The sequence below is a fragment of the Grampus griseus genome, assembly GCF_964374135.1.
Source record: "Grampus griseus genome assembly, chromosome: 16".
In the NCBI taxonomy this organism is placed as follows: Eukaryota; Metazoa; Chordata; class Mammalia; order Artiodactyla; family Delphinidae; genus Grampus; species Grampus griseus.
In genome coordinates this window covers 26,941,045-26,956,892 of record NC_139010.1, presented here as the reverse complement: position 1 = coordinate 26,956,892, position 15,848 = coordinate 26,941,045, and the positions used below count along the sequence as shown (strand labels likewise).

The 15,848-nt window shown below is 39.1% G+C and overlaps 1 protein-coding gene and 1 pseudogene across 4 annotated transcripts in view; both read right to left on the bottom strand.

Moving 5' to 3' along the window:
• Nucleotides 1-2,829: 2,829 nt before the first annotated feature.
• Nucleotides 2,830-4,117, bottom strand: LOC309834717 (mirror-image polydactyly gene 1 protein-like; annotated as a pseudogene). Its single transcript has 3 exons — nucleotides 4,039-4,117; nucleotides 3,519-3,931; nucleotides 2,830-3,306 (listed from the first exon to the last, which is right to left on the bottom strand). The product of its transcript is annotated as a mirror-image polydactyly gene 1 protein-like (transcript).
• Nucleotides 4,118-7,947: 3,830 nt separating this feature from the next.
• The window catches only part of MCU (mitochondrial calcium uniporter), a 209,559-nt gene continuing 201,658 nt past the window's right edge, over nucleotides 7,948-15,848 (bottom strand). Inside the window, exons 7-9 of one of the 3 annotated variants that reach the window (XM_082673621.1) lie at nucleotides 11,281-11,397; nucleotides 9,846-9,909; nucleotides 7,948-8,601 (exon numbers count right to left, since the gene is read on the bottom strand). In XM_082673621.1, the coding sequence (XP_082529747.1) occupies nucleotides 8,498-8,601; nucleotides 9,846-9,909; nucleotides 11,281-11,397 (285 nt within the window). In that variant the 3' untranslated portion in view covers nucleotides 7,948-8,497. Of the gene's footprint in view, nucleotides 9,910-11,280; nucleotides 11,398-15,848 lie in introns of all 3 variants that reach the window. The other 2 variants (XM_082673619.1, XM_082673620.1) reach the window with 2 other exon arrangements.

Sequence of the window (15,848 nt, the reverse complement as noted above, 5' to 3'; positions counted from 1 at the left end):
GTTTCAGTTTTAGACAAGAGAGGGACAATGTAGGGTCCTGTATATGACATGTCACTAGACATAACCTTAGTAGTTACACGTTTGGAGTTTTCCAGCTTCCTGACATCCTACAGTGCGTAGAATGAGAATTGGCAAGCACTATTACTGAAGATAATGTGAAGGGGAAGGATAAAAAGAAGGGTAGAGAATAGGTTTTTGTTTGTTGTTTTTAAATATGATATTAAACAAGGATCCATGTGAAACCAAAATTTTTCTCTCCTAATCTTACCTTGACATGATGCTTTGGGCTTCTATTATTTCTAAACTTTCTTCATCTATGCTTCTTTTCCTAATAACAGAACTTCTAGTGCCTGGGAAAGAAATATTATTGTCATTTAGGAAGTAGTCCCTAAATTTGTCTTCATAATCTTTTAGCACATTTTCTTATTACACTAAGTAGCATTCAAATTACTGTGGCCCCTTTCCTCTAGGGTTTCGGTTCAGTTAAACAGTAATGCTTACTAAGGGCCAGGTAACCTGCTGGTCACGGGTATTTGACAGTGATTAAGGTAAAAGAGGTTCCCACAAGCAGACTTTACAGTCTAGCAAGGGGTTTCCATTGATTTAACTTGTACTCAGCTACTTTATCACTAATGCTAGTGGGACACAGGAAACTTGATCATTATTAGCTTATTAAGTTGCAATCTGACGGCAGCAATGGATGACTCTGGGACTGAGGAACTGTTTCATGGCAGGGTAGTGCTGCTACGTGGCAATGGTCTTAACTGAGGAACTGTTTCATTGGAGGGTAGTGCTGCTAAGTGGCAATGGTCTTAACTGAGGAACTGTTTCATTACAGGGTAGTGCTGCTAAGTGGCAATGGTCTTAACAGAAATAACAAAACCGTGCAATTTCCTGTCCCTGAGAAGCCATCTGACTGCTTCACATGTGTTGCAGAGAAACAGAGGACGTGTGCGTGAGATAAACCCAGATTTGCTGCCAGGATTGACTGCTAGAGTCAAGGACTTTTACCAGATAGTCCTTTGGTTCTGTAAACAAGTCTTCCCAGGATGGTAGGATATTTTTCTTATTCCTATTTTTTCCTTTTTAGTTGACCGGCCTTTTCATTTTAATTTTTTATGATGAAAATTTCAAATATATACAAAGTAGAAAAAACAATAAAGAGTACCCAGCTGCAATAATAGTTAACATTTTGTCAATCTTATTTCATTTATACAGCAGTATGTATTTCTAACAAATGGCCTTTCTTTTTTATATAATCGTATTGTCATTATTAGAACTATGGAAAGTAGCAGTAATTCCTTAATATCATCTAGTACTCATTCCATATTTACATTTCCCCAGTTGTTTCAAAAATTTCTTTGTATTGCTAGCTTGAGTCAGGATTCAAACAAGAGCTATAGGGGCTTCCCTGGTGGCACAGTGGTTAGGAATCCACCTGCCAATGCAGGGGACACGGGTTCAATCCCTGGTCCGGGAAGATCCCACACGCCGCAGAGCAACTAAGCCCGTGCGCCACAACTACTGCACTCTAGAGCCCGTGAGCCACAACTACTAGAGCCTGCGCACCAAGAGAAGCCACCGCAATGAGAAGCCACCGCAATGAGAAGCCACCGCAATGAGAAGTCCGCGCACTGCAACGAGGAGTAGCCCCTGCTCACCGCAACTAGAGAAAGCCTGCGTGCAGCAACGAAGACCCAACGCAGCCAAAAATAAATAAATAAATAAAATAAATTTATAACAAAACAAAACAAACAAGAGCTATACATTGCTTGTGGTTGGGTCTCTTAAATTCTTTTAATCTATAACAGTCCCTCTACCTCCCATGCTACTTGTTGAAGAAACCCAGTCTTTTGTCCTATAGAACGTCTCACATCCTGAGTTTCACTGACCACTTTGTGTGGTGTCTTTTCCTTTCTCTCACATTTATTTTTTAGTTTTTTTAATAAGTCATTTTTATTATACATTATAAAAGTAGTGGCCCATAACACATTGGAACAACGTTTTTTTAAACTGGTTTTCACCACAGACAGTTTGAGAAGCACTGATTTGGATGACTTGCTTCTCATCTGTACCACTGTGATTTGACAACAAAGGTTACTTTCCCACATTAAAAAATTTTTTTTCTTGCCAATATTCTAGATAAAAGCAAGAATCACCCATACAACACTCTAGCCTCACAATTTCTTGACTCATTTATTCCAATAAAATATACCTTCAAACAATAACCTTGGCCATATCTTGTCCTTAGTCCTCTTTAATCCTTAACTCTGAAACTCTGCTCTTGGATCACAAACTTTCATTCCCTACCTTCTTACTAAAACTGCTCTTTACTCTTCCTACTGGAATAAACACTTTGTCTGGATATGGACTTGCTTCCCTGAATGCAATGCTTATGCAAAAACAGCCATCCATGGACTTATAGAATGCCTTACATATCACCATGAGATTCCACACAGCATTGTTTTGATCAAGGAACTCACTTCATAGCACATGAAGTGTGGCAATGGGCTCATGCTCATGAACACTGATCTTACCAAGTTCTGCATCATCCTGACACAGCTAGTTTGATAAAACAGTGGAATGGATTTTTGAAGACTTGATTATAGTGCCCGATATGTGGCAATACCTGGTGGGGCTAGGACAAGGTTCTCCATGACAGTGTATATGCTCTAAACCAGAATCCAACATATGGTACTTCTTCATCCACAGCCAATATTCACGGGTCCAGGAATCAAGGGGTTGAAATGGGAGTGGCTTCATTCATTATTACCCGTAGTGATCCAATAGCAAGATTTTTGCTTCCCATCTCTGCAAACTGAGATTCTGCTAATCCAGAGGTCTTATTACTTCCAAAGGGAGAAAACCTTCCACCTGAGACAAAGTAGTATCCCGTTCTTCAATCACTGCATTCATTTCTTCTGCAGTTATTCTCTTTTTACATTCCTTGGTATTGTAGATTCTATCCACAGTTATAGCTCCATTCTTCTGAATAGCTATCCCTGTGTCTGCCCTGTTTATTCTGTTCAGTAATTCCTGTAATGTCATGTCATTTTCTTCAGGGTTAATATTTTCTAGCAGTTTTAGAGACATTTCCATATGCTTGGCTCGTGCAATTGCTTCATCTCTCTCCTCATTGGCTAACTGCAGTCGAGACATAATAGCTTCATCACGTTCCCTCTGCGAAATACACCTCTTCAACCAGAGCTGCTGTTTTTTCAGCAATTTGAGCTTCTGTTGCTTTTTCTTGGAGTTCCAGTTTAAGCTTTAGTTTTCTCTGTTCTTTATCTTCTTTAGTCAGTTTTTCTTGAAGCTTTTTTTTTTTTTTTTTTTTTTTTTTTTTTTGTGGTATGTGGGCCTCTCACTGTTGTGGTCTCTCCCGTTGTGGAGCACAGGCTCTGGACGCGCAGGCTCAGCGGCCATGGCTCACGGGCCTAGCCGCTCTGCGGCATGTGGGATCTTCCCAGACCGGGGCACGAACCTGTGTCCCCTGCATTGGCAGGTGGACTCTCAACCACTGCGCCACCAGGGAAGCCCTTCTTGAAGCTTTTTATTGCTTGCTTTGAGAATGTCCAATTCTTTTCGAAGCAACGCTATTGTCTCCTCTTTAAGTCTGAAGTAACTTGACAAGGAATCATACATTTGTAATGCAAATCATTATTTCTATGTTCCATAATGTTGGCTTTTTCTCTGGTACAGTGAGCTTTCTCATCACCTAGATGAGGACTGATGACTTGAAAATTCCTTGATCTCTGCTCTGGCAGTTCTATGCCCTCATATGTAGCTTCATTAACTAATTCATTGGATTTCTGTTGCATGCTTCCCTTAGAATTCACAGGCAGTTGCTCATCTGGCTGTGTACTTTTATTTCTCCCAGTGGTCTCTTGTTCAAGATAACTATGGGTTATGTCTGGACTAATGCAGCACTGTCCTGGTGTTAAAATACACTGGTTGGTTATAAAATACAGGCAATGAAGGTTTCTTTCATAGCTGGTTGGAAGAACAATAACAACCACCACTTATCTAGGCCCTTTTGACCAGTCGTCCATTTGTACTTCTTGTTTGCTCTGGCAAGGTCTCTGGATTTTGCGCCAAGATTTGAAGCTTTGTACGGCATGGCTCAGCGTGCCTAAAGAAGCACAGCATTCTTTGCCGAAACTTACAAGTGTGAGACCTGAGATGCGCCCCGCACCGCCCCAGGAGCCGACTCTGCGCTCTCGCCCAGAGCTTCTCAGGCCCGACGCGCAGGAACCACGTCCACCAACCGATGCTTACTCGGAGACTCCCTGCCGCCTGGGGCTCCTCTGTGCAGGGAGGTGCGCAGGGAGATGTAAGCATCTATTTTTCTAAAGTATGTGCTATTAGAAATTAAAACAAAAATACTCCGGTGACAGTGAACAAATTTAATGCACAGGCAGGAATGGTGGAAATAGATCAGTTAGGAGATAGATTAACCAATGTACTCTTCAGGAGAAATCTGAGCTAGGATAACAATTTGAGAGAGCTACCAGCCTATAAATGGTAACTGAAATTGGGGGAGGAGAATGGATGAGATCATTCATGGAAAATGGGGTCCAAGATGGGACCTTGGAGAAGCCTAATATAAAGATGTGGGCAGAGGAAGAGGATGCTGCAAAATAGGCTGAGAAGTAGTCAGAGATTTACAGAGAAGTAGTCATCACAAGAGCTGAGGGCAGTTTCAAGGTGGAAGGATTGCTCGGTGGATGATGCATTTATAAAACATACATAAATGAATATTTATAAAGTGGGTCATTTTATATTCAGTAGGTCTTGTTAAAATTAACCTATACATTTATCCTAAGGAAATAACCACATAGTCCATTTTGGAAGACAAGGAGTTTGGACTTATTTGGGGAGCAACGAACTAAAGGTTGTTGGCAGTGATAAAAATGAATGACAACCCGGGTTTCCCTGGCGGCTCAGTTGTTAAAAATCCGCCTGCCAATGCAGGGGGTACGGGTTCGAGCCCTGGTCCGGGAAGATCCCACATGCCGCGGAGCAACTAAGCTCGTGTGCCACAACTACTGAGCCTGCGCTCTAGAACCCACGAGCCACAACTACTCAGCCCACGAGCCTAGAGCCCGTTCTCCACAACAAGAGAAGCCACCGCAATGAGAAGCCCGTGCACCACAACGAAGAGTAGCCTCCACACACCACAGCTAGAGAAAGTCCGCCCAGAGCAACGAAGACCTAATGCAGCCAAAAATAAATAAATAAAATAAATTAAAAAAAAAAAGAATGACAACCCTTAACAGTTTTGGTGAAACTGAATTCCGAAATCTAAGAAGTTCCACATTTCTGTGAAATCTTTCCAGACAGATTTTAAAAATTCAACCTATTTGTATTTGTTTTTGTAAGCATCTACTGTGTGCTTACCACTACACCCTCACAGGCAAGATACAATAGTACGTACGTGTGACATGATCTCTATCCTTTCCATTTACCATAGTCACCATACTCACCAATCCTCACTCAGTCTGGTTGTTTGATCATAGAATTCACTGATGAGTTATGACACAGATGCCCTCTCTATGCCTCAGTTTCCTTCTCTTTAAAGCCACGGTTTGATGAGGTCAATGGTTTGCATCAGAATCACCAGGAGTGCTTGCTGAACACAGATTGCTGGTTCCACTCCTAGTTTGATTCAGTAGGGAGTGGAGAACTTGCATTTCTGGAGAGGTAGGTTGCTGTTCCAGGAATCATACTCTGAGAACACTTTTACTTTCTCCAGCTCTAAAAGTCTATGATCCCTTAGCGAAACTGCATTACCTATGCTCACTAATGGATTTAACACTCTCCATTATTCACCAGAGCCTAAGAGGATGTTGTGGAATATGTAGTTATTATTTGCCTTAAAAAATTTTTTTTTTTTACTGGAATATAGTTGACTTAGAATGTTGTGTTAGTTTCAGCTGTACAGCAAAGTGAATAGTTATATATATACATAGATCCATTCTTTTTCAGATTCTTTTCCCATATGTTATTACAGAATATTTAGTAGAGTTTCCTGTGCTATACAGTAGGTCTTTATTAGTTATCTATTATATATATAGTAGTGTGCATATGTTAATCCCAAACTCCTAATTTATCACTTCTCCCCATGTTTCCCCTCTGGCAACCATAAGTTTGATTTTGAGATCTGTGAGTCTGTTTCTGTTTTGTAAATAAGTTCATTTGTATCACTTTTTTATTAGATTCCACATATAAGTGATATCATATGATATTTGTCTTTCTCTGTCTGACTTACTTCACTTAGTATGATAATCTCTAGGTCCATCCATGTTGCTGCAAATGGTGCTACTTCATTCTTTTTTATGGCTGAGTAATATTCCACTGTATATATGTACCACATCTTCTTTACCCATTCCTCTGTTGATGGACATTTAGGTTGCTTCCACGTCTTGGCTATTGTAAATAGTGCTGCAATGAACATTGGGGTGCATGTATCTTTTTAAATTATGGTTTTCTCCAGATATATGCCTAGGAGTAGGATTGCTGGATCATATGATAGTTCTATATTTAGTTTTTAAGGAAGCTCCATACTGTTTTGTTCTCCATAATGGTTGTAACAATTTACATTCCCACCAACAGTGTAGGAGGGTTCCCTTTTCTCCACACCTTCTCCAGCATTTATTGTTTGTAGGTTTTTTGATGATGGCCATTCTGACTGGTGTGAGGTGATACCTCATTGTAGTTTTGATATGCATTTCTCTAATCATTAGGGATGTTGAGCATCTTTTCACATGCTTTTTGGCCTTCTGTATGTCTTCTTTGGAGAAATGTCTATTTAAATCTGCCCATTTTTTGATAGGATTGTTTTTTTGACATTGAGCTGCATGAGCTGTTTGTATATTTTGGAGATTAATCCCTTGTTGGTTGCTTTGCAAATATTTTCTCCCACTCTGTGGGTTGTCTTTTCATTTTGTTTATAGTTTCCTTTGTTGTGCAAAAGCTTTCAAGCTTAATTAGGTCTCATTTATTTTTGTTACTCTAGGAGGTGGATCAAAAAAGATATTGCTGTGATTTATGTCAAAGAGTGTTCTGCTTATGTTTTCCTTTAAGAGCTTTATAGTATCCGGCCTTACATTTAGGTCTTTCATCCATTTTGAGTTTATTTGTGTGTATGGTGTTAAGAAGCGTTCTAGTTTCATTCTTTTACACGTAGCTGTCCAGTCTTCCCAGCACCACTTATTGAAGAGACTCTTTTTCTCCATTGTATATTCTTGCCTCCTTTGTCGTAGTTGACCATAGGTGCATGGGTGTAGTTATTATTTGTTGAATGCAAACAATGGCTTAATATTTTCAATCTTATCTTCTTAAACCTTACATATCTTAGGGATGTTTGTGTTTGGTTGCTGTGAGCTGCCAGGAGAGGCAGCACCGTAGCTGTGGAGGTTCTTAGTACATCTCACACTGCACTTAATGCAGACATTTAATACATGCTTTTTGATATGCCTTCGATGGACTAGGTGGCATGTGATATTTTCCCATTTGGTGATCATTATAAATTTGATACAAACTCTTAAAATAATGAGTATTTGATCTTAGTTCATCCTTGAACAAGTTTCTGGAGTCCAGGAGACCACACTGGGCAATCTGATGATCTGATATAATGGAGATATTTCCTGTTAATCAGGAGATAAGGATATTAGTGTCAGTGCTGTCCTTGGCTCTATCACAATTGCAGAGGTCACCGAACCTCTAGTGGCTCTGGAAAACTAGGAAAATATTGACCATCTTAAGTTCAGGAAGAATTCATGAAATGCCTTGTAAAAATATAGGCTCCAGGAACAAAACTTAATTTCAAAATGGTATTTTTATAAAAATTAATTTTAGAGGTAAAAACTTTTCCACCTTGAATCAGAATAAGCTTGTTTTTGTTTCTGATCTTGGTTGTTTTGCTTTAAAGAATGAGATGCTATAGTTCAAAAATTGAATAAGTATTTATTGTTCCAGAAGGTACATTGCTTTTTATACATATTTCATAAATGATACAGGATTTTACACATGTTCAATATTTTGCTATTTGTTTAAAGAACTTTTCTCCACGTTCTCCCTCCCCTTGCCTCCCACACACCCTGAAAGGATTTGCTCATTGCACTGTGCTGTTTCTTCTTAAAAACCCTGCGTACAAACAGGATAAATGGTTTAAAAATAATTCACACAACTTAACAGAAATAAATGAGGGAAGGGGGTTGAACGACTCGGGGGGCGGGTGGGGAAGGAATTGGGAGGAGGGATGAGAAGTGGAGACATGCATCCTTTCATTCCGTCATGCCAGTGGAAGGGGTGGTGGCTGGAGCAGCAGCAGCAATCCTGGCTGGCCTTCAACCTCTGCAAGGCACCTGCAGTCTGGGTTTGTCGTTTAAAGTGTTTCTCTTCATACACAATGATCCCAAAGGAGGAAGAAAAAGAGAAAGAAACCCCTTGCCACAATGAAGAGGGATCAATCATGTGAAAGAAAAAAGCCAATCAATCAGCTGTGCGGCAAGCCCCAACATCCTTTCCATCCTGCCCCCGCAGTAGTTAAAAGCAGGATAGTAGACACAGATTCCTTTGACTCTTCAAGTGTGATGTCATCTGGAAATATGGTAGAAAATATTTTGATAGAGTATAAGATTAACTCCTTTTTCTTTCAATTTAAGAAAAAATAGGGTGAAGAGGGTAGGCTGAAAGAAGCCATAGAAATGTATTCCTGTACAAAGATAAATTGTACCCTTTGAGATCCACACACTTGATTTACAACTACTGAAGTGGTGGAGGTGGGAGGGCTCACAAACAGTGTGGGAGTGTGTGTCCTTCGAGATTAACAAGGTCTCCAGACAAGGTAGTGCCATCTGGGTGGCCTGGAATGCTGTCACACAAACAGATTAACAGCAGTGAAACTATTCTGGTTCTGAAATGGCTACAGAGCCATGGTTTTTAGCCATTTTGTAAACCTTACATCTTCCTGATTTGGTAATACAGCTGAACACTCCGCCTCTGGCTTTAGCTGTGGAGGGAGAGGGGAGTATCAATGGGATAGTTAAATAAAGGAGGGAAATCTGTCCTCCTCTTAAAAAGATTAATTAGTAAAAAACAAAACAAAAAAACCTCATGCATTGTTGCCAATTATTTCTAGACAGTGATCCAGAGAACTGGAATATTGAGATATTTAAGAAGGTATTAAGGGATAATCCAAAGTGTCAATTGTCAAACAGTCATAAGTTGGTTCCAACTATCATATGGATAAAATTAGTGTACCAACAGGTGTGGGTGGTCAGAAATGGGGCACAAACGGGAGAGATTCCTGGTAACTTTGCAGAGACTGGGTCCAATCTAAAATAAATGCTAATGACATGGACTCAGACTCTGTTTGCCACCCACATATCTCGAGGGTTTGCTTTTCTGGTATATTTATTTACTGCTATGTCAAAAATAAGAAAAGTTAAATTAAAAAAAAATTTAGAGCTGAGTAGGGTGCTGGTGTGTTACTATTTTGCTGACCCTGAAAAGAAGATGCAAGAAACAACACCCCCTAGCATCACTTTCTCTCAACTATAATAATAATACATGATTTTCATCCAGAAACTGAGATTCTTGATTAAGACAATATTCACTAAGCCCTTTGAGCTTATATTCCACAAAGCCTGATGGTCAGATTTTAACATTCCTTTCTTCCCTAAGATCTTTTTGTTTTTGTTTTTTAATTAAAGTTAAAAACCCTCTACCCAGACATGGCTCCCAGCTTCCACCTGCAATGCTTTAATTAAAAAGGCCATAGTTATAAACAGGTGTTCTTTCTGCTGGGATTCAAAGGCTCTCTGCAGATCAATCTTCCTCACCAATCTGTCGGAGGGGCAGATGCACTTGTAATGGGTCTCTCAGTCTCTTAAGATCCATTTCTGCCTAAAATAGAAACAAAAGGTGAGAAAACTGGCTAGCCAAGCTTTCAATGATATTACTGTCTCCTGAGAAGAGGAAACTGTCTGTCCTCCATCACTATGAGTCAGAGAAATCATCTCAATCACTCTCAAAGTAAGAGTGCCTCAGAGGCAAAGAATGTTAAAGGCACAGGACAACAAAGCAGGACAGAAACAGAAGTCTGTCCTGGCAGTTTCAGCTATCAACAGAGCCTCCAGAAAAGACTGTGCAATCAACAGGGCAGGATCAGGGGCTCAAGAATGTGGGAGCAACTGATGCACCTTGATGGCATTTCTCCAGAGAGAAGCCCTTTTACAAACTTTTTGCCTGGAGCCAGAATTCAAATTTATGCTCCTCAAGGCTTTAGTTATTTGTCTAGTGGTTGTTTAAGTTTTTCACTTATCAGGAACTTTTAAAACAGGGATGTGCAGTCAACTGCAGCACTTTCAAAACTCACACGTGCTTGGGCCTCACCCCTGAGGAGTTGGATTAATAGGTTTGGGGGGGGCTGAAGCACCTGTATTTTTAATAGCTCCAGAGATGATTCTGACGCATTCCCTCCAGTTGAGAACCACCACACAGAGCAACAGAAGGTAAGAATTCACTTAGGCCAAGGCAGGGAGATGAATTAAGCCTATTCAAAGCACAACCCCGTCACCAAAAAGGGACAGAGAAGGAGGAGAAGGTCCAGAGAAGAGTAATTAAACATTAAAGAGAATGGAAGGGCTTCCAGAGGTTTTAAAAAAAATCTCTAAAGTCATGAAAGACTGCAGAGAAAAGAAATGAGGATTTCTTCACCAAAATCAAAGATATCAGAGTGAGGGGGAGGCACAATCAGAAATGTGAAAGAGGTAGCTGTTATGAAAAATAAGATATCAGTCTTTAAAAAAAACATTTCTAGCTCAGTAATCTCTCACCTGCACCTAGCAAACATTTCTAGTAGTCTCTCTCTGACCTGGATTTTATTTTGGCTCCATTGCTACCACACATCTCAGGTGAGAGATCTTCGGGTCAATTGCAGAAAGAATAAAAAAAGAGAGAAAAGTAAAAACAGACCTCTCTAAAGAAACAAAATGAAAAATATAAAAATAGGTTTAAAAATTTCAATATGCTAGTGATAAAAGGATAGATAGGACTCATTATCTTTTCATCTGCTTGTGTTATAAAACTTTCTGGAGCATTGACCATGCTAAAATAGTCATTTTTATCAACTGAGGAATAATTTACATAGGAAGAAGAGGATTGGATCATTCTTTCAGAGTTTACCCATCTAAGTATTTGACTGTAGATGATGATGATGACGATAATGCCATACAAGATGAGGCTGGGATTTACTTTAATTTTTGTAAAACTTACCTGAGCAATTGCATCTTTGAGTTGATTGTATTTCTCTAGGTCAAAACGTGACTTTTTGGCTCCTTTATGGAAAAATAATAAGTATTGTCTGTCTCTGGCTTCTGGATAAACATATTCCTACAAAAATAAAGAAGAAATTAAATTATACTCCTTAGCACACTATCTTCACAAAATAAGCATTTACTGTTGATTAGATTCAATATACATGAGCATATATAAAGATATACTACTGACATGTGCTGTATTAAATATTTATTTCTTAAACATTTTTTTGTTTTGTTTTGTTTTTTGTTTTTGTTTTTGCGGTACGCAGGCCTCTCACTGTTGTGGCCTCTCCCGTTGCGGAGCACAGGCTCCGGATGCGCAAGCTCAGCGGCCATGGCTCACGGGCCCAGCCACTCCGCGGCATGTGGGATTTTCCTGGACCGGGGCACGAACCCGTGTCCCCTGCATCGGCAGGCGGACTCTCAACCACTGCGCCACCAGGGAAGCCCTCTTAAACATTTTTTATTGCACAACACACACAGAAGAGTACACACACACAAAATGTACATCATAAAGAATCATCATCACGTAATAAATGTTAATCATCACCAGACAGAGAAAATAGAATACCACCAGTAACTCACAAGCCCCCTTCCTGCCCCTTTCCAATTACTAACCCCTCCTTCCCCACCAAAGTAATCACTATCTTGACTTTTATGGTAACTGTTTTCCTGCTCTCTTTACAGCTTTCTTACTTAAGCATACACTCCCCTGAGCTCTACAGCTGAGTTTTACCTGTTTTTTGAAATTTATAAAAATGGAATCAGATAGTATGCACTGTGTATGGCTACTTTCACTCAATATCATGTTTGTGATATTCATCTTTTTCGTGTAGCTGTAGTCTGTTCATTTCCATTGATATGTTATATTCTATTGTGTGGCTACATCACAATTTATTTATCTGTTGTACTACTGATAGATTTTTGGGTTGTTTCTAGGTTTTAGCTGTTGTAAATAATGCTGTCAAGATCATCTCTGGACTTATCTTCTGTTCGGTATAAACCTATGAATGGAAATTCTGGACCATAGCGTATGCTTGTGTTCAAATTTAAGGAGTGATATCAAAATGGTTGTACCAGTTATACTCCCATAAGCAGGACATGAGTTGCCATCACTTCACCTACTTGCCAATACCTGGTATTGTCAGTTAAAAAACGAGTTAGGCAGAAATACTACCTCAGGTTCTGTTCCCTTACAGGTTATTACAAAATATTGAGTATAGTTCCCTGTGCTATACTATAGGTCCTTGTTGGTTATCTATTTTATATAGTTTGTATATATTAATCCCAAACTCCTAATTTATATTACTACATTTTAAAAACAACTTTACTTGAGATACCATACAATTTACCCATTTAAAGTATAATAGTCAATGCTTTTTAGCATAGTCAGAATTGTACAACCATTACTACAATAATTTTTAGAATATTTTCATCATCCCCCAAAGAAACCCCATACCCTTTAACATCACTTCCTATTTCCCTCCATACTTCCAGTTCTAAGTTAACTAGTAGCCTTTCTGTCTCTATAGATTTGCCTTTTCTGGATATTTCACAAGTGGAATCATAAAAAAGCCTTTTGTGTCTGGCTTCTTTCAAGGCTCATCTATTTGTAGCATGTATCAGTGCATTATTTCTTTTTATTGACAAATAATATTCCATTAAATGGAATATGCTACATCAGGGGTCCCCAACCTCCCGGCTGCAGACCGGTAGCGGTCCGCGGCCTGTTAGGAACTGGGCCGCACAGCAGGAGGTGAGCAGTGGGCGAGCCAGCAAAGCTTCATCTGCCGCTCCCCATCCCTCGCATTACCGCCTGAACCATCCCCTGCCATCCCCTCCCCCAGGGAAAAATCATCTTCCACAAAACCGGTCCCTGGTGCCAAAAAGGTTGGGGACCACTGTGCTACATTTTATTTATCTATTTGTCAAGTGATAGACATTTGGGTTTTTTCCACTTTCTGGCTATTATGAATAATCTTGCTATGAACATTTGTGTACAAATTTTTGTGTGGACACGTTTTTATTTCTCTTGAAGAGATATAGCATTTTCCTGATCACTCATGAGGCTGAGGCCTTTTCATATCCTCTTTTATATTATTGGCCATTTGCATATCCTCGTTTAGAAGTGCCTGTACAAACCTCTTGCCATTTTTTTCCTACTGGATTGTGTGTCTTTTTATTACTGATTTGTAGGATTTGTTACTATATTATGGATATGGATCCTTTGTTGGATATACATACTGGAAACATCTCCTCCCAGCCCACTCTCCCTCTTCATGGTGCTCTTTAATAAATACATGTCCTTAATGCTAATATAGCCTAATTTATCATTCCTATTCTTTATGGTTAGCATTTTTCATTCTGTGTAAAAAATCCTTCCCTATTCCACAGTTATTAAGATATTCTATATTATCTTCCAGGAGCTTCATCGTGTTACCTTTTATATTTAGATCAACAATCTGTCTGGAATTAATTTTTGTTTATAGTGTAAGGATGGGGTCATTTCTTTTTTCTATATGGATATTCAATTGTCCTAGCACCATTTATCAAAAAACTCTTTCCCTGCAGTGCCATTTTTCTAAAATCAAAAGTTCATTTATACTAGGTCTATTTCTACTTCTCTCTTCTATTCCACTGGACTATTTGTCCATCCCTGTGTCACTGTCTTAATCACTACAGTATTGTAACTAAAGCTGCAGTCTTCATATCTGAGAGTAAATCCTCTTACCTAGTTTTTCTTCAAGTGTTTATTACTTTTCTTAGTCCTCTGTATTTCAATATACATTTTAGAATCAGTTTATTAAAATATCTTCCCCCAACTCCAAATCTGTTGGGATTCTGACTGGGACTGCACTGAATCTAATAGATCAATGTGGATAAAACCAACATTTTTGCACTATTTACTCTTCTAGTCCATGAACATGCTCTATCATTATATTTATTAACTCTCCTATAATTTTATGTTTCTCTACATAGAGGTCTTGTACATACTTTGCATGATTTATTTGGTTACTTATTTATTTTTTAACATCTTTATTGGAGTATAATTGCTTTACAATGGTGTGTTAGTTTCTGCTTTATAACAAAGTGAATCAGCTATACATAAACATATATCCCCATATGTCTTCCCTCTTACGTCTCCTTCCCACCCTCCCTATTCCTCCCCTCTCGGTGGACACAAAGCACTGAGCTGATCTCCCTGTGCTATGTGGCTGCTTCCCACTAGCTGTTTTCCATTTGGTAGTGTACATATGTCCATGCCACTCTCTCACTTCATCCCAGCTTCCCCTTCCCCATGTCCTAAAGTCCATTCTCTAGGTCAGCGTCTTTATTCCTGTCCTGCCACTAAGTTCTTCAGAACCATTTTTTTTTAGATTCAATACATATGTGTTATCATACGGCATTTTTCTCTTTCTGACTTACTTCACTCTGTACGACAGTCTCTAGGTCCATCCACCTCATTACAAATAACTCAATTTCGTTTCTTTTTATGGCTGACTAATATTCCATTGTATATATGGGCCACATCTTCTTTATCCATTCATCTGTTGATGGACAGTTAGGGTGCTTCCATGTCCTGGATATTGTAATTAGAGCTGCAATGAACATTGTGGTACATGACTCTTTTTGAATTGTGGTTTTCTCAGGGTATATGCCCAGTAGTGGGATTGCTGGGTCATATGGTAGTTCTATTTTTAGTTCTTTAAGGAACCTCCATACTGTTCTCCATAGTGGCTGTATCAATTTACATTCCCACCAGCATTTATTGTTTGTAGATTTTTTGATGATGGCCATTCTGACTGGTGTGAGGTGATACCTCATTGTAGTTTTGGTTTGCATTTCTCTAAGGATTAGCAATGTTGAGCATCCATCCATGTGTTTGTTGGCAATCTGTATATCTTCTTTGCAGAAATGTCTATTTAGGTCAACTGCCCATTTTTGGATTGAGTTGTTTGTTTTTTTGATATTGAGCTGCATGAGCTGCTTGTAAATTTTGGAGATTAATCCTTTGTCAGTTGCTGCGTTTGCAAATATTTTCTCCCATTCTGAGGGTTGTCTTTTGGGCTTGTTTATGGTTTCTTTTGCTGTGCAAAAGCCTTTAAGTTTCATTAGGTTCCATTTGTTTATTTTTGTTTTTATTTCCATTTCTCTAGGAGGTGGGTCAAAAAGGATCTTGCTGTGATGTATGTCATAGAGTGTTGTGCCTATGTTTTCCTCTAAGAGTTTTATAGTGTCTGGCCTTACATTTAGGTCTTTAATCCATTTTGAGTTTATTTTTGTGTATGGTGTTAAGAAGTGTTCTAATTTCATTCTTTTACATGTAGCTGTCCAGTTTTCCCAGCACCACTTATTGAAGAGGCAATCTTCTCTCCATTGTATATTTTCCCCTCCTTTATCAAATATAAGGTGACCATATGTGTGTGGGTTTATCTCTGGGCTCTCTATCCTGTTCCACTGATCTATATTTCTGTTTTTGTGCCAGTACCATACTGTCTTGATTACTGTAGCTTTGTGTAGTCT